Source organism: Phyllobates terribilis, unplaced genomic scaffold, assembly GCF_046119375.1.
Source record: "Phyllobates terribilis strain yellow unplaced genomic scaffold, ASM4611937v1 Scaffold_11__3_contigs__length_659146591, whole genome shotgun sequence".
NCBI lineage: Eukaryota > Metazoa > Chordata > Amphibia > Anura > Dendrobatidae > Phyllobates > Phyllobates terribilis.
This window is the reverse complement of record NW_027362771.1, coordinates 483,130,641-483,150,007: the sequence shown is the minus strand read 5'-3', so window position 1 is coordinate 483,150,007 and position 19,367 is coordinate 483,130,641. Positions and strand designations below refer to the sequence as shown.

Sequence of the window (19,367 nt, the reverse complement as noted above, 5' to 3'; positions counted from 1 at the left end):
CCTCTCCCTCGGGGCCCCCGTTCAATGAACCGGCTGCACGGGCGGTAGGTCCGCCCCTGGGGACACCCATCCATCTAATACATGAAAAGTTATGTCACTTTGGAGTACATCTCGGGTGTAAGTTATGCCACCAATCCCTGACTAGAGTACATCTCTCTCAGAGGCACACGGCACTTGTAAGATGCATTCAGTGGTGTGCGCTTTTTAATTAATTAGATGCATCTTAGTCCTGAATGTTCCTTAATTAAAGGAAAACTGTCAACAGGTTTTTACTACCTCATCTGAGAGCAGCGTAATGTAGGGAAAGAGACCCTGATTCCTACAATGTGTCACTTACTTTACTGGGTGCTGCAATAAGTTTTCTTTGCTATAGATGTAGCAGAGCTTAGAAAGCTGACCCCAGCCACACCACTGGCAGCTTTCTATGTACATTGTATATTGACAGAAAACTGCTAATCAATGGTTGGAATAGGAAGCTAGTCCAGCAGTGATAATCTCCTGCTGATAACACACTGATAGTATGGAAACTGAAGCACACAGGCTAGTAAGTGACACATCCCTGGAATCAGTGTCTCAACCCCTCCCTCATGGTGTTCTCAAATTACACAGCAAAAACTGCTGACAGATTCCTTTTAATCTGGGCTGTGGGCAGGGTTTCCCCGTGCGTCACAGTCCAGCATCCACCATGCGCTTTCCCAATGAATGCAGGAGAGGAAAAGCGCGCAGTGGATGCTGGGCTGTGACACATGGGGAAACCCTGCCCACAGCCCATGAATCAGGGGGGAGAACATCACTGGGTCACGTCCGACTCGACGTGACATCAGCAGATGCCAGAGGAGGCTGGAGCCGGGGGTCACGTGATGCCAGTGATAGCGCCTCTCACAGGCAATATTGACAGTGCAAGGTATTTGCTAAAAGTCTTATTTCCACCGTTTACATCGATGGGGGGCATGTTCTATAGTACTGTAGTGGACAACCTCTTTAATTGTTTTTTGTAGCCCTATGATTTGATAGTATGGAGGTGATTTCATCTTAAGGCCACGGCCTCACTATCAGTATTTGGTCAGTATTTTTCCTCAGGAGTCAGAGCCAAAACCAGGAGTGGGTGATAAATGCAGAATTGGTGACTTGTTTCTATTATACATTTTCTCTGATTGTTCCTCACCTGGTTTTGGCCCCCACTCCTGAGAAAAAATACTGACCGAATACTGATAGTGGGGCCGTGGCCTCATGCACTTCTTTTCCCCCCTAGGCGTTATTCGAAGCCTTTTCAGGAAAAAAAAAATACTCAAAACTCCTCATATGAACAGACAAAAGGTGATTTCCAATAGAACTTAATTGGAAGAGTTTTTCAGGTGTTTTTGAAGCCGTATTTTAGGAGGATTTTGGTGAAGATCCGCTTCTAAAACAACTAAAAAACTGTGTGTAAACATAACCTTCGTCTGCTTGTGATATTGGATACAAATCATATATGCTATAATTTCTTCTATGTGCGATGAATGATGGTTAGGGCATGTTCATCTAGGAATGCTGCAAATTTTCCGGCCAGAAAATCCACATAATCCAATCTCAACCAATTGCTGAATAAAAAAAACATGTGGCAATTGTGATAAATGACATGTGATACTGATTTGAAGGCCGGGTTCAGATGAAAGTTGGAAAATCTATTCTAGGAGTCAGGTTTGACAGAGCTAAATCGGAATTAACAGAGGAGTTTCTTAATTTAGCTTTCTGGAAGGGGGTCCCATCAATGAAAACCTCTTTAACAAAAAGGTATGTCTGTGTAACCTAATCAGAGAAATCTTGAACATATGAATATTGCTGAAAGGTGCACCACCCAAGTGGCTACAATAAGGCCACGTGCACACGTTCAGTATTTGGTCAGTATTTTACATCAGTATTTGTAAAAACCGAAGATAGAAAGCATAAATTAACTATATGACCAGAAGTTAAAATAGCAAATATTTTAGTGACATAAACACACAATGTATAAAAACATTCTAAAAACGAAAGAAACACCACAGATGAAAAAATGTTAGGTGAATGCACCTGGACATATAAATAGCGTATAAAGATAACGACCAAATATATAAGAACAAAAGGTGAATAAATCAGATGGCTAGATAACACTGTAATACAATGGTATTTGAAAAAAGTGCATGTGCATACAATAAATAAATAGATACTGTAATGTATACGTAATAATAAATTATAATCAGTACCTCCAATATAAGATACACTGCTCAAAAAAATAAAGGGAACACTCAAATAACACATCCTAGATCTGAATGAATGAAATATTCTCATTGAATACTTTGTTCTGTACAAAGTTGAATGTGCTGACAACAAAATCACACAAAAATCATCAATGAAAATCAAATTTATTAACCAATGGAGGCCTGGATTTGGAGTCACCCCCAAAATTAAAGTGGAAAAACACACTACAGGCTGATCCAACTTTGATGTAATGTCCTTAAAACAAGTCAAAATGAGGCTCAGTATTGTGTGTGGCCTCCACGTGCCTGTATGACCTCCCTACAACGCCTCTGCATGCTCCTGATGAGGTTGCGGATGGTCTCCTGTGGGATCTCCTCCCAGACCTGGACTAAAGCATCCGCCAACTCCTGGACAGTCTGTGGTGCAACGTGACGTTGGTGGATGGAGTGAGACATTATGTCCCAGATGTGCTCAATCGGATTCAGGTCTGGGGAACAGGCGGGCCAGTCCATAGCTTCAATGCCTTCATCTTGCAGGAACTGCTGACACACTCCAGCCACATGAGGTCTGGCATTGTCCTGCATTAGGAGGAACCCAGGGCCAACCGCACCAGCATATGGTCTCACAAGGGGTCTGAGGATCTCATCTCGGTACCTAATGGCAGTCAGGCTACCTCTGGCGAGCACATGGAGGGCTGTGCGGCCCTTCAAAGAAATGACACCCCAAACCATTACTGACCCACTGCCAAACCGGTCATGCTGAAGGATGTTGCAGGCAGCAGATCGCTCTCCACGGCGTCTCCAGACTCTGTCACGTCTGTCACATGTGCTCAGTGTGAACCTGATTTCATCTGTGAAGAGCACAGGGCGCCAGTGGCGACTTTGCCAATCCTGGTGTTCTGTGGCAAATGCCAAGTGTCCTGCACTGTGTTGGGCTGTGAGCGCAACCCCCATCTGTGGACGTCGGGCCCTCATACCACCCTCATGGAGTCGGTTTCTAACCGTTTGTGCAGACACATGCACATTTGTGGCCTCCTGGAGGTAATTTTGCAGGGCTCTGGCAGTGCTCCTCCTATTCCTCCTTGCACAAAGACGGAAGTAGCGGTCCTGCTGCTGGGTTGTTGCCCTCCTACGTTCCCCTCCACATCTCCTGGTGTACTGGCCTGTCTCCTGGTAGTGCCTCCAGCCTCTGGACACTACGCTGACAGACACAGCAACCTTTTTGCCACAGCTCGCATTGATGTGCCATCCTGGATGAGCTGCACTACCTGAGCAACTTCTGTGGGTTGTAGAGTCCGTCTCATGCTACCACGAGTGTGAAAGCACAACCAACATTCAAAATTGACCAAAACATCAGCCAGAAAGCATTGGTACTGAGATGTGGTCTGTGGTCCCCACCTGCAGAACCACTCCTTTTATTGAGGGTGTTGATAATTGCCAATAATTTCCATCTATTGTCTATTCCATTTGCACAACAGCATGTGAAATTGATTGTCAATCAGTGTTGCTTCCTAAGTGGACAGTTTGATTTCACAGAAGTTTGATTTACTTGGCGTTATATTCTGTTGTTTAAGTGTTCCCTTTATTTTTTTGAGCAGTGTATATAACTTCATATAGTCGTGCAAAAAATACGACTCACCTTGGGTGAGGTGGGTGCCTGGACTCAACATCCCATAAGGTAACTATTGTACACTTGTCGTTCCACTACTATACTTTTTGTCTACCTTATTGGTGAAATATGATAGGGCGTTATAGCTATTACGTAACCTTGACCTATACAGTATATATATGTGAGGCATATTTTTTGCACGGTTATATGAAGTTATTTATTTATACATTGGAGGTACTGATTATAATTTATTATTACGTATACATTACAGTATCTATTTATTTATTGTATGCACATGCACTTTCTTCAAATACCATTGTATTACAGTGTTATCTAGCCATCTGATTTATTCACCTTTTGTTCTTATATATTTGGTCGTTATCTTTATACGCTATTTATATGTCCAGGTGCATTCACCTAACATTTTTTCATCTGTGGTGTTTCTTTCATTTTTAGAATGTTTTTATACATTGTGTGTTTATGTCACTAAAATATTTGCTATTTTAACTTCTGGTCATATAGTTAATTTATGCTTTCTATCTTCGGTGTTTATAGTCTGAATTGGCCTATAGGATTTAATGATATAGGTATTTATTATGAGTATTTGTAGCCAAAACCAGGAGTGGGTGATCAATCCAGAATTGGTGACTTGTTTCTATTATACTTTTCCTCTGATTGTTCCTCACCTGGTTTTGGCTTACACATACTGATGTAAAATACTGACCAAATACTGAATGTGTGAACGTGGCCTAAGTCTCCAATTCAATGAAGATTTTCCACTACAATTTGGAATATTTCTGCAGACATTTTATGAAATGCTGGGCATGGTATTGTCTTCCACATCAAACTCAACATGTTTTTATTCTGGGCCTTACCTTCTACATGGGGCATCATAATAGTGGAGGCTCAAACCATTTCCCCCCTCACTAAAACTTTCCAGCTGGAATTCAAATTTAGAATTATTTGTCACATGTCTAGATTATGACAAGCAGTAATCACTGCAGAAAACATGGCTCCCCTGTGTTCATAGGTGGTAGGCCAAAGGTTAAAGGGAACTTGTCACCAGAAAAAACGCTATTAACCTGCAGATATGGGGTTCATCTGCAGGTTAATAGCATTACTAACCTGCCGGCGGCTGCACGTAGCTGAATACCGTGGGGAAAAATTGAACCTTATTCCACCGGCAGCGTTCCGGTTTCAGTCACGGAGGCGGCGTCGGTGAGGGTTCAGTCACCCAGGGCAGCGGCTGTAACCGCACGTCCGGCCCTGACTAACACATGCTCGGCATTATGGCCAGGGGTGCGGTTACAGTCGCCGCTCTCTATATTCAGAGCTGTGACTGAACCCGCACCGGCACGCCCCCTTAACTGAAACCGAACGCTGCAGGGGGAATAAGGTTAATTTTCTCCCCCCAGAGTTTGGCTAAGCGCAGGCGCCGGGCAGGTTAGTAACACTATTAACCTGCAGATTAACCCCATATCTGCAGGTTAATAGCATTTTCTCTGGTGACAGGTTCCCTTTAACTTCCCTCAATGATTTTGATATTGCATACTTTTGCTGCTCAACAGTTCCAGCAAAGTGGATGGGATTTATAGAAATCTCATGCCCTCTGTGCTTTTTTGTTCGCTGCGTAAAGTGATCTGAGGTGCGTGTTTCCAATCAGTAACATGTCAATTTGTCTTGTGGGTACGCAGAGTTTTATGTAAGATTTTCCTTATAGACTTGCATTAGATCTGGAAAATTTGCAGGTAAAAAAAGCATATGCGGAAGCGCACTAAAAAATACATGTAATGAACATGAATGTAATAATAAAGTCTTGTCAAACCAAATACCAGGAAGTATCAAAAACAAAGCAACTGGTGATTTTCTCTTCGGTTTTGATGAGGGGATGTGGTAGAGGCAGACGGTCCTGATTCATTAATAAGTGCACGCCTCTTCATGAATCAGGAGCGTCCAACCAGTGGCGATCGCCTTTGTGCGCCACGCCAGAACTGTTAAACCGGTTCCTGACTGGAGTAAGATTTCTTGCTAAAGAACGTCACAGCTCGTCATGAATTAGACCAGCCATGGTGTCATACCCCCTGCTCAGCCCATCTTGATGTAGCTGGGAGAAACTGGTATGAAAACACCAAAAGTTGCAATTTTCTTGCGCATGTCTGACTTGTGCCAAGACTTTGCGACTTTCCAAAGGAATTGACGCCAGAATTCTGGTAAAATTGCTTAGATGAATCAGGACAAAAATAGCCAAAAACCGCAGCATCAAACCATGATAAAACCGCAATGAAAAAAACGCAAGTAACCTAATATAGCTAATGGGGGCAGAAAATGAAAGACTCACCAAATACTCATGGTGTAAGCGTAGTCTTATCTGATACAATGCGTGATGATCTCAGGTTTGTGTATGGCTACACGGCCTTTCAATTAGAAGCCATCAAGTTCAAATGGAAAGCCATTAGTGGGTGGAGTGACAGAGAGAGGTCGGACCACCAGCCGTCAGTAAATTGGGATAGGGGATACATTTTAATTTTGGGAATAACGCTTATACCATGGCAGCACGGTGGCGCAGTGGTTAGCACTGCAGCCTTGCAGTGCGGGGGTTCTGGGTTCAAATCCCACCAAGAACAACATCTGTAAGGAGTTTGTATGTTCTCCCCATGTTTGCGTGGGTTTCCTCCAGGTTCTCCGGTTTCCTCCCACACTCCAAAGACATATTGATAGAGAATTTAGATTGTGAGCCCCAATGGGGACAGTGATGATAATGTATGTAAAGTGCTGTGGAATTAATGGCGCTATATAAGTGAGTAAAATAAATATCTGGAAACAGATACATAACTTGCAGCCTCCAATGCACAATATGTACCAGGGCGGCCTTTCACACACCACAGTTATTGAGCAAACTGCAGGGTACGACTGACAATAGCAGATAATGGATCATGATGAGATTTCCTACATGATGATCTGTCCTTAATGAGCGGGAGCGGATCACACAACAATCTCAATCTCTACAATACTGTATGGGTCACCTGTCTTGTGCTGGACTGACCTGCTGCCCGGGGGATATGTGACTTGCTGGAGGATGTGGTTTTGTATCCAGGAAATCCGCCACCAATGGTTTCTGGTTCAGCTTTGCAGCTTCATGCTGAGGAGTCCTATGTAATACATTTTATGCAGAGTTATATCTACTGACCACCACACTGGCACTGATGTGTATATACACTGCTGGGGCTCTCACCATTTATAGACAGCTGGTGTATACTTTTCCTTATTGTCCTGCACAATCGTCATGGGGCTGCAGTTGATGTAACGTAGGTAGTCCTGGGTGTGCTTCTGCCAAATACAACATTGAGAGCATTAGTTTAGTGCTCAGAAATCTGCAACACATCTACACAAAGCATTAGTTCATCAGTAATTTACTAGATTTTGTTTTCACGGATCAGCTTAGAAAATGTGCAACTTTCTAATATTTTATGTTTCAAATCTTCCCAGAGGAGCATGTATGACTTATAAGTCTCCTCACCCCGACATGCCAGGCTTGGCTTGTCACCCTCCACAAGGAGAAACATTACCCCTTAGATCCCAGTCTTAGCCTCTCACCTAGCCAAATCAAATAGGTATTTGACAACTATGAGAGACAATTACCTTTCACAACTGGTTCAGGACCCAACAAGAAGGGGGGCACTGCTAGACCTAATATTAACCAATAGGCCAGACCGCATATCAAATATACGAGTTGGGGGTCACTTGGGTAATAGTGATCACAAAATAATACGTTTTCATGTAACCTTTAATAAGATGTGTAGTAGAGGGGTTACAAGGACACTAAACTTCAGGAAGGCAAATTTCCAACGGTTAAGAGATGATCTTAGTGCAATAAACTGGGACGATATCCTGAGACATAAAGCTACACAAAGCAAATGGGAGACATTTATTAACATCCTGAATAGGACCTGTGCACAATATATACCCCTTGGGAATAAACATGCTAGAAATAGGAGGAAACCACTATGGCTAAATAGAGCCGTAAGGGGCGCAATAAGTGACAAAAAACAAAGCATTTAGAGAACTAAAGCAAGTAGGTAGTGATGAGGCATTAAATAAATATAGAAAATTAAATAAATTATGTAAAAAACAAATCAAGGCAGCAAAGATTGAGGCAGAGAGAATCATTGCCAGAGAAAGTAAAAATAACCCCAAAATATTCTTTAACTACATAAATAGTAAAAAACTAAAAAATGATAGTGTTGGCCCCCTTAAAAATAGTCTGGGTGAAATGGTGGATGAGGATGAGGAAAAAGCCAATATGCTAAATGATTTTTTTTCAAGCGTATTTACACAAGAAAATCGCATGACAGAAAACATGATCAGTGATAACAAAAATTCTCCAGTAAATGTCACTTGCTTAACCCAGCAGGAAGTACGGCGGCGTCTAAAAATCACTAAAGTTGACAAATCCCCGGGCCCGGATGGGACACACCCGCGAGTACTGCAGGAATTGAGTAACGTCATAGATAGACCATTATTTCTAATCTTTAAAGATTCCATAATAACAGGGTCTGTACCACAGGACTGGCGTATAGCAAATGTGGTGCCAATATTCAAAAAGGGGACAAAAACCGAACTTGGAAATTATAGGCCGGTAAGCTTAACCTCTACTGTGGGTAAAATCCTGGAGGGTTTCCTAAGAGATGCTATACTAGAGTATCTGAAGAAGAATAACCTTATGACCCAATATCAACATGGGTTTACGAGGGACCGTTCCTGTCAAACTAATCTGATCAGTTTTTATGAGGAGGCAAGTTCTGGACTGGACCAATGAAATGCAGTGGATGTTGTGTATATGGACTTTTCAAAAGCTTTTTATACGGTTTCACACAAAAGGTTGATACATAAAATGAGAACAATAGGGATAGGGGAAAATATATGTATGTGGGTTAAGAATTGGCTCAGTGATAGGAAACAAAGGGTGGTTATTAATGGAAAACACTCAGACTGGGTCTCAGTTAACAGTGGTGTACCACAGGGGTCAGTATTGGGCCCCCTTCTTTTTAACATATTTATTAATGACCTTGTAGGGGGCATACAGAGTAATATTTCATTATTTGCAGATGACACTAAACTCTGCAGGGTAATCAATACAGAGGAGGACAATTTTATATTACAGGAGGATCTACAGTACAGACCAAAAGTTTGGACTCACCTTCTCATTTAAAGATTTTTCTGTATTTTCATGACTTTGAAAATTGTACATTCACACTGAAGGCATCAAAACTGTGAATTAACACATGTGGAATTATATACTTAACAAAAAAGTGTGAAATAACTGAAAATATGTCTTATATTCTAGGTTCTTCAGAGTAGCCACCTTTTGCTTTGACGACTGCTTTGCACACTCTTGGCATTCTCTTGATGAGCTTCAAGAGGTAGTCACCGGAAATGGTTTTCACTTCACAGGAGTGCCCTGTCAGATTTAATACGTGGGATTTCTTGCCTTATAAATGGGGTTGGGACCATCAGTTGTGTTGTGCAGAAGTCTGGTGGATACACAACTGAATAGACTGTTAAAATTTGTATTATGGCAAGAAAAAAGCAGCTAAGTAAAGAAAAACGAGTGGCCATCATTACTTTAAGAAATGAAGGTCAGTCAGTCCGAAACATTGGGCAAACTTTGAAAGTGTCCCCAAGTGCAGTTGCAAAAACCATCAATCGCTACAAAGAAACTGGCTCACATGAGGACCGCCCCAGGAAAGGAAGACCAAGAGTCACCTCTGCTTCTGAGGATAAGTTTATCCGAGTCACCAGCCTCAGAAATCGCAGGTTAACAGCAGCTCAGATTAGAGACCAGGTCAATGCCACACAGAGTTCTAGCATCAGACACATCTCTTCAAAAACTATTAAAAGGAGACTTTGTGCAGCAGGCCTTCATGGTAAAATAGCTGCTAGGAAACCACTGCTAAGGACAGGCAACAAGCAGAAGAGACTTGTTTGGGCTAAAGAACACAAGAAATGGACATTAGACCAGTGGAAATCTGTGCTTCGGTCTGATGAGTCCAAATTTGAGATCTTTGGTTCCAACCACCGTGTCTTTGTGCGATGCAGAAAAGGTGAATGGATGGACTCTACATGCCTGGTTCCCACCGTGAAGCATGGAGGAGGAGATGTGATGGTGTAGGGGTGCTTTGCTGGTGACACTGTTGGGGATTTATTCAAAATTGAAGGCATACTGAACCAGCATGGCTACCACAGCATCTTGCAGCGGCATGCTATTCCATCCCGTTTACGTTTAGTTGGACCATCATTTATTTTTCAACAGGACAGTGACCCCAAACACACCTCCAGGCTGTGTGAGGGCTATTTGACCAAGAGGGAGAGTGATGGGGTGCTACGCCAGATGACCTGGCCTCCACAGTCACCAGACCTGAACCATATCGAGATGGTTTGGAGTGAGCTGGACCGCAGAGTGAAGGCAAAAGGGCCAACAAGTGCTAAGCATCTCTGGGAACTCCTTCAAGATTGTTGGAAGACCATTTCTGGTGACTACCTCTTGAAGCTCATCAAGAGAATGCCAAGAGTGTGCAAAGCAGTCATCAAAGCAAAAGGTGGCTACTTTGAAGAACCTAGAATCTAAGACATATTTTCAGTTGATTCACACTTTTTTGTTAAGTATATAATTCCACATGTGTTAATTCATAGTTTTGATGCCTTCAGTGTGAATGTACAATTTCCATAGTCAAGAAAATACAGAAAAATCTTTAAATGAGAAGGTGTGTCCAAACTTTTGGTCTGTACTGTATGTAAACTAGAAGCTTGGGCTGAAAATGGCAAATGAGCTTTAATGGGGATAAATGTTAGGTAATGCACTTGGGCAGAGGAAATAAAATGTATAATTATATGCTTAATTGTAAAACACTGGGCAAAACTGTCACTGAAAAAGACCTGGGTGTATTGGTGGACGACAAGCTCACGACTTAGTGGCCAGTGTCAGGCAGAAGCTGCAAAGGCAAATAAAATAATGGGATGCATTAAAAGAGGCATAGATGCTCATGAGGAGAAGATAATTTTACCTCTATACAAGTCATTAGTGCGACCACACTTAGAATACTGTGTACAGTTCTGGTCTCCGGTGTATAAGAAAGACATAGCTTAACTAGAGCGGGTGCAGAGAAAAGCGACCAAGGTTATTAGAGGACTGGGGGGTCTGCAATACCAAGACAGGTTATTACACTTGGGGTTATTTACTGTGGAAAAACAAAGGCTTAGGGGTGATCTTATTATTATGTACAAGTATATGAGGGGACAGTACAAATACATTTCTACTGATCTTTTAACTCTGAGGCCTGAGACGGGGACAAGGGGGCATCTTCTACGTCTGGAGGAAAGAAGGTTTAATCATAATCACAGACGGGGATTCTTTACTGTAAGAGCAGTGAGACTATGGAACTCTCTGCCGCATGATGTTGTAATGAGTGATTCACTACTAATATGTAAGAAGGGCATGGATGCCTTTCTTGAAAAGTATAATATTACAGGTTATAAATACTAGATTCCTTGATAGGGCGTTGATCCAGGGAACTAGTCTGATTGTCGTATGGAGTCAGGAAGGAATTTTTTCCCCAATGTGGAGCTTGGTGTTTGCCACATATTTTTTTTTTGCCTTCCTCTGGATCAACATGTTAGGCTATGGGTTGAACTAGATGGACTTAGTCTTCCTTCAACCTTAAAACTAGGTTACTATGTTACTATGTAGATCTCATACTTTGCACTGATGAGGGGCAATACCCTCGAAACACCGTGTCTGCAAATTGAGATTCTGGTGTGGCTTTTATCCTAAGTCATATGGCAAGGCTCGTTAAAGAGTCTATATTGACTTTTAGGATCGCTGCTTCCAATAGGTGGCGTTAGAGTTCTAGTTCTTTTCCTCTCTAAACAAGCAATTTGCATATTTAATTTCCCAGAGCAGAATGTATGACTTATAAGTCTCCTCACTCTGATGTTACCTCTTAGGCCCAAATCCTTACAGTTTTTAAAATTTCTGATTGCAGTCAGTATATAAACCCATTCTTGTATACATCAAAAATAGCCTGAATCAATTTCTGCTCACACACGGAGAGCTCTGACAGGCTGATATAACCCTACATCTGTATGACAACACATTTTTCAGTGATCTTGAAATTATTCTCTATTCCATGGATAGGGGATACTTCCAAACTTGCATCCCTTTTAAGATTTCAGAAAATGTTGGGTAAGTGCACACAGGTTGTGTTTTGCTGCGTATTTGCAGCAGATCATTATGTAGATTTTCAGCTGCGTCTGGCAGCACCAGCAAAGTGTATGAGAAACCAGAATTCACTGTTCCCACTGTTGCTTTTTTGTTTGCTGCGTATTTTCAGTGATTAGAAAAACGCTGAAAGAAGTGACATGTCACTTCTTTCAGTGTTTTTTCAGCAGAAACGCGAGTATTTGCTGCGTATTTTGCTGTGTTTTTCACCCATAGGAAGTAATGGGTGGTCAAAAATACGCAGCAAATACGCACGTTTTTTACGCAGCTCTTTTCCTGCCAGAGAAAAATTATCAGCAGATTTCGTGCAGATTTCGTGCAGAAAACATGCAGAAAAAACACAACGTGTGTGCACATACCAATAGGGGTTGTTCCATAATGTACTTTTATGGCATATCTACACTTGCACTGCAATTTTTGGAACTGATACTTCTCCACTGATAGCAGGGCATGACGCTTCCTCACTGTGGGAACTGCATGCATTCCTGTAGATATGCCATAAATGTGACAATTCACCGTTAAAAGAGATAGCCTGTCTGAATTGTAAAGCGCTGCGGAATATGTTGGTGCTATATAAATAAAAAGATTATTATTATTATAGCCTGTTACCCCAACCCTCTCTTTTAATATACCATATACAGTGAAGGAAATAATTATTTCATCCCTTGCTGTTTTTGTAAGTTTACCCACTGACAAAGACTTGAACAGTCTATAATTTTAAGGGTAGGTTAATTTTAACATTGAGAGATAGAATATCCCAAAAAAATCAAGAAAATCACATTGTATAAATTAGATACATTTTTTTTGCATTTTGCAGTGAGAAATAAGTATTTGATCCCTCTGGCAAACACTTAATACTTGGTGGCAAAACCCTTGTTGGCAAGTACAGTAGTCAGACGTTTTTCGTACTTGATGATGAGGGTTGAGCACATGTCAGGAGGAATTTTGGTCCAAAACAATATCAAATGATCCAGCAAAGACGACATGTAGATAAAAATAAAACTTATCTTTTAATTAGCCATATAAAGTATCAGTCATGTAGGCCATGATTAAAACTTGTTGTCGAAACGCGTAGGTCTTTATCTTTGCACAGCTGCACTTTGCCTGTAACACCATGTGGAGCAATATTTTATATGGCTAATTAAAAGCTAACTTTTATTTTTATCTACATGCCGTCTTCGCTGGATCATTTGATATTGTTTTGGATCTTCTCCTAGTTGCTCTGGCTGGATCCGTGCGTGGCATAGATTGCTCCACACCCCGAACAGGTGAGCTGACTGCTTTTCTTGAATTTTGGTCCACTCCTCTTTGCAGATCATCTCTAAATCATTCAGATTTTAACCCTCCGTCAGGGGCAACTGAACTGACAGGCGCAGCTCACTTAGTTTCATTTCTCAATTTTCAGTGGTTTGTCTGGTTAGTGTTACTTTTCTGGTTAGTAAACATTTTTTTTCCACCTGATTATGTGTATTCTCATTTATTACATTCCTATTAAGGTAACTGATCACTTTTAGAGAATTGAAATTTAAAAAAAAGGAAAATATAGCCAATTTTCTTGCCTGTGCCTGACAGGCGCAATGCCCCCAAGCTCGTTATGAAACATATTGCCCTTGACGGAAGGCTGTCACTTAGCAACTCGGAGCTTCAACTCCCTCCATAAGTTTTCTATGGGATTAAGGTCTGGAGACTGGCTAGGCCACTCCATGACCTTAATGTGCTTCTTTTTGAGCCACTCCTTTGTTGCCTTTTTTTGTTTTGGGTCATTGTCTTGCTGGAAGACCCAGCGACAACCCATTTTTAATATCTTGGTGGAGGGAAGGAGGTTGTCACTCAGGATTTTACGGTACATGACTCCATCCATTCTCCCAGTGATGCGATGAAGTAGTCCTGTGCCCTTAGCAGAGAAACACCCCCAAAAGATAATATTTCCACCTCCATGCTTGACAGTGTGGATGGTGTTCTTTGGGTCATAGGCAGCATTTCTCTTCCTCCAAACACGGCGGGTTGAGTTAATGCCAAAGAGCTCAATTTTTGTCTCATCTGACCACAGCACCTTCTCCCAATAACTCACAGAATCATCCAGGTGTTCATTGGCAAACTTTAGACGGACCTGCACATGTGCCTTCTTGAGTAGGGGGACCTTGCGGGCACTGCAGGATTTTAAACCTTTAAGGCGTAATGTGTTACCAATGGTTTTCTTGGTGACTGTGGTCCTAGTTGCCTTGAGATCATTAACAAGTTCCCCCCATGTAGTTTTCGGCTGATCTCTCACCTTCCTCATGATCAAGGATACCCCACGAGATGAGATTTTGCATGGTGCCCCAGATCGATGTCGATTGACAGTCATTTTGTATTTCTTCCATTTTCTTATTTGTAGCCCATTCCAGCTTTGTGCAGGTCTATTATCTTGTCCCTGACATCCTTAAAAAGCTCTTTGGTCTTGTCCATGTTGTAGAGGTTAGAATTTGAATTTATACAATGTGATTTTCTTGATTTTCTTTTTGGATATTCTATCTCTCAATGTTAAAATTAACCTACCCTTAAAATTATAGACTGTTCATGTCTTTGTCAGTGGGCAAACTTACAAAAATAGCAAGGGATCAAATAATTATTTCCTTCACTGTATATTAATGTTTGGAGGGGTTGACCCCTTTTAACTACAGTTAGCTCATATGCACCACTATGTATAAAGGAATAAATTGTGTTATACTTATGCTCCCTGGTCCAGCACTGTGTCTTCATGGCTGCCCCTTTGTCTGTTGATCAGTTGCAGTAGTGACGTCAAGTTGACAGTGCTGCAGCTAATCACTGCGCTCAGCCAACGTAGAAGGCATGAGCCAGTGAAATCAGTGATTGGCTGCAGCATTATCGAAGTGACATCACCGCTGTAGCCGATCAGCAGATCAGGACAGGTTTGGACCTGGGGTGCATAAGTGTAACCTCAGTTTGTTGTTTCAAATATAACAGAACCTGTGAGTTAAAGATTGTTGAAAGGGAACAATTCCTTTAAATTGAGATTCATTTATATTTTAAGGAATGATGAAATGAAAAGAAGGTGTGTGTATATGCTACATATAGGATTATGTGACCATTTCTAGTTCAGACTTTTGTTACTAAGATTTAATAATTTTCTTACCCTTAACCCAAGTTCTGTCCTTTGAATAGCCGTCTCCAGGGCCTGGACATCCACAGTCACTCCTCTCTCCTGACTTGCATGCACCAGCTTCTTCTTCAGGCGCTCCAAGTCATTCTGGACCTGTAACACAAGAATCTGCTTTATATTATGCATACAAAACATGGAAACTCCAATGCAGAATGTTCTCGCTCTCTATAGAAGACAGATTGTAGTTCTTAATTTGAAGCGGGGATTAAAGGGCATCTGTCAGCCCAAACTAACAGTAAAGCCCCTTTAAAAATCACTTTTTATGTTCCCATGATGCGTATATGGTAAATTTTTGATGTTGCAGATTTTCCTGCAGCATTTCTGCGCCCATGAGGGTATGTGAACACGATCACCTGTGTCAAAGCCTGAACAAACACTGAATTTCTGCATGTATTCCGCACCTCCGCTCAATTGTGTTTTTTTTTGTATGCGGCAAAAACGCATGCGTATAGATAGATAGATATGAGATAGGTATTCATGAGATTAATTAGTACCTTGTATACTTGTAAAACCTAATAAATCATTTTAAAAAATGGCTTGGGGTCCCCCCTATTTTTGATAACCAGCCCAGGTAAAGCAGACAGGTGCGGGCTTATATTATCAGGCTGGGAAGGTCGTTGGATATTGGCCCCTTCCCAGTCTAAAAATACAAGCCCCCCCAGAATTGGCACATCCATTAGATGCGCCAATTCGGGCACTTTGCCCGACTCTTCCTGATTGCCCTGGTGCGGTGGCAATTGGGGTAATAGTATGGGGTTGATGTCAGCTTTGTAGTGTCAGCTGGCATCAATCTCAGGGGTTAGTAATGGAGAGATGACTATCCTTGGTCACCAATTTATTAAAGAGCATAAAAAACTCACGAAAATCCAACGTAATCTATTGGGGTTCAAATGACGTCCAGCGATTCAGTATAGCAAGCTATGGAGCTTCGTTCTGAGAACAATGCTTTATAGGTCACTCCCAGTCATGTCTCACGCTCGATGACATTACTGAGTTACTGACGTCATCGAGCGTGAGACATGACTGGGAGTGACCTATAAAGTATCGTTCTCAGAACGAAGCTCCATAGGTTGCTGTACTGAATCGCTGGACGTCGTTTGAACCCCAATGGATTACATCGGATCTTCATGTTTTTTTTGGGCTTTTTAATAAATTGGTGAACAAGGTATGGGTTAGTGTGTTTTTTCTTAAAAAACTATTTTTTCCTGTATGTGTGTGTTTTTTCTTTTGATTCATGGGTTAGTAATGGGGGTGTCTGACATCCCCTACAATAACATATACTTACCTTAAAGGGGTTGTTCCCTTTCAGGAAAGGGTTGTTTCCTTTCAGTAAATGTATGTCGTTATAAAGAAATAAACTGTGCTGTACTCACCTTTCCCCGGTCTACCAGCAAGTCTCCACTGCTGCTCACTGTGTCTGGCATTGGCTGCAGCGCTGATGTCATGCCAACAGTGTGGCATCCAATCAGTGAGCTCAGCCAGTGTAGACAGAATGCCCCCTTCACAGCCTCTGACCTCCCTGATTGGCTGCCGCGTTGTTGATATCAATGTCGATGACAGAGGCTCGCTGCTGGACCTGGGGAAGGTGACTACACCTCGGTTTGTTTCTTTATAATGGCCTGTAGCCAGGGAGATTAATTTAATGAAAGATCGAGAACCCCCTTAATGACTCCAGTCTGGACCCCTTGGTAATCCTTTAGGTACCCCCAACCTTCCTGTTGCCATTACTTTATATGCATGGACAGTTTTACATTCTGAGCCGTATTTATAGCACTGCATAATATTGTGCTGTATCCTTTAGGCCACTGATCAACCATAACATTAGGACCTCCCGCCTTAAAACCACCAGCTGTGATTCATTGGCCTGTGGACCCCACAAGACCTCCGAGCGTGTCTTATGGTCTCTTATGCCATGAAGTTAGCAGCACATCCGCTAAGTCCTGGCACTTCTGAGGTGCGGCCTCCTTGGATGGGACTTATTTCTCCAGTATATTCCACAGATGCTCCATTGGACTGAGATCTGGGGGGCTTAGTTAACACCTTAAACTCTTTGTCATTTTCCTCAGACCATAACAAGTTTTGCAGTGTGGCAAGACTCATTATCTGCTGAAGAGGCCACTGAATTTAGGGATTGCGGCTGCCATGTAGGTGGTACTTGGTCTGTACACTGTTTAGGTACATGGTACGTGCCAAAGTAACACCCATATGAATGCCAGGACACAGAGTTCTCCAGCAGAGCACTGCGCGGACCATCACACCGCCTCCACTGGTTGTCTTTTTCCCATCGTGCCATCTCTTTCCCGCCTGGTCTATGGTCCAGATCTGATGGCCATTAGGCATATACAGCGGTGGAGAATGGTCAGCATGGCCGGTCAGCAGCCCCATCTACAGAAGCTGAGATGCTACGTGTGTTCTGACTCCTTTCTCTTAGCCAACGATAAGTTCTTCAGCAATTTGTGCTACATTAGTTCTTCTGTAGGACTGGACCAGGCGGGCTAGCCTTCACGTAGGTGCGTCGCCGAGCCTGGGGCACCCAGGACCCTGTCACCAGTTCAGTAGTTGTCCATCCTTCAACCCCATACACGAGAACCCCGCAAGACCTGCAATTTGGAGATGCTCCCCCCCGTTACTCGGTCATCCCATCACTTCTCAAAGTCACTCTGATCCTTCCATTTGTCCATTTTTCCTGTTTCCAACACATCAACTTCCAAAAACTGATTTTCCATGTTCTACCTAACATATCCCACCCCCACAGGTAACATTGGAACAGGTATTCACATCACTGGTCAATGGTTTTAACGCCTTCCTGACATGTGAAGTACATGTACATCGAATGTCAGATGGGGGTGTGTGGAATGGGCTTAGTATCTGAGCTCTCTCCACACAGGGCAGATGCCAGCTGTAGTATACAGCCATATCTTCCTCAAACTGCAGCTATTGGAGCTGTTGTTTAACCATTTAAGGGCTCTTTCAGATGTCCATGACCATCGATCCAATCTCAGATCGCAATGCAAGGACTGGCTGCACGGCCCCCTGACCCGATATATTTCTATGAGGCTGTCACGCTCAGATCGGGAGACACGCAGTCAGTCTGTGCATTGCAATAAAAGATCGGATCGATGATCGCGGACGTCTGAAAGTGCCGTAACCTGTTATAACCGGACAACTCCTTTATCACCTATGATAACTTTGTTTATGGGTTGAGGTCTGACCACTGGGGTCCGCACTGATCGGCAGAGGGGCATTATTATTCCTATTATATTCATCTCCTATGGAGCTGCGGAGTGCCGCGCTCAGCTTTATCTGGCAGCCCTGTAGAGAATGAATGGAGTGCCAGTTGGGCCGAATAAAAATTCCTTGATCTTCTATTTAGTACGGATAGGTGATAACTTGTTTTAACCAGACAATCCCTTTAAATGTCGCTGTCAATCTGTGACACCAGGATTTATGTTGCACAAATCTGATAGCACGCGGCCCTTCACCCTCCTGCGTTGTGATTGTGGGGTGCTGACGGATGCCATGGCAGCCGAGTGCCGGCTACAGGCCGCGTTCAGTGCCATCTTTGTACTCCTGTGAAGCCCAGCCATATTTTCACTATAGACTGCAATGCTGAAGTGCTGCAGTATAAAGAACAGCGATCAAACAATTTCAGATTTGAGTCACATATAGGAACTAGAATATAAAGTGTTACATAAAAAAAAAAGTTTTTAATAATATTAAAAAAATAACAAAAAAAACCCTCATAAATCTCTAAATCATTGCAGATAAAAAAAATTCAATAAAAAATATGAAGGTTTTGGGCGTCAGAATACAGCAACATTTTTTATTATTTTTTTGGTTCCCGCAAAATAACCCCAAACTATCCCTCCTATGGCTGTGTGGATGGAAAAATTAAAAAATGTATGGGTCTGGGAAGAAGGGGAGGAAAAAACGAAAAAGAAAAAAAATGAAAATATTGGCTGAGGCGGAAGGGGTTAATGCTGTGGGTGCTCAGAGTATAGATAGATGGATATGTACGTCAGGATCACGCCCTGTATACTGAAGGGGCAGCAATGTTACTGGGTGACATAACAATGGGCACCACATGCCCTCCCATTCCTCTGT

The 19,367-nt window shown here is 42.4% G+C and overlaps 1 protein-coding gene across 2 annotated transcripts in view; it reads right to left on the bottom strand.

Annotated features, from left to right (window-relative positions):
- Nucleotides 1-19,367, bottom strand: part of IQCH (IQ motif containing H) — a 131,113-nt gene that overhangs the window by 111,508 nt on the left and 238 nt on the right. For both annotated transcript variants that reach the window (XM_073653455.1, XM_073653456.1), the window contains exons 2-4: nt 15,237-15,356; nt 7,058-7,152; nt 6,869-6,974 (exon numbers count right to left, since the gene is read on the bottom strand). In XM_073653455.1, coding sequence (XP_073509556.1) covers nt 6,869-6,974; nt 7,058-7,152; nt 15,237-15,356 — 321 coding nt within the window. The remainder of the gene's footprint in view (nt 1-6,868; nt 6,975-7,057; nt 7,153-15,236; nt 15,357-19,367) is intronic.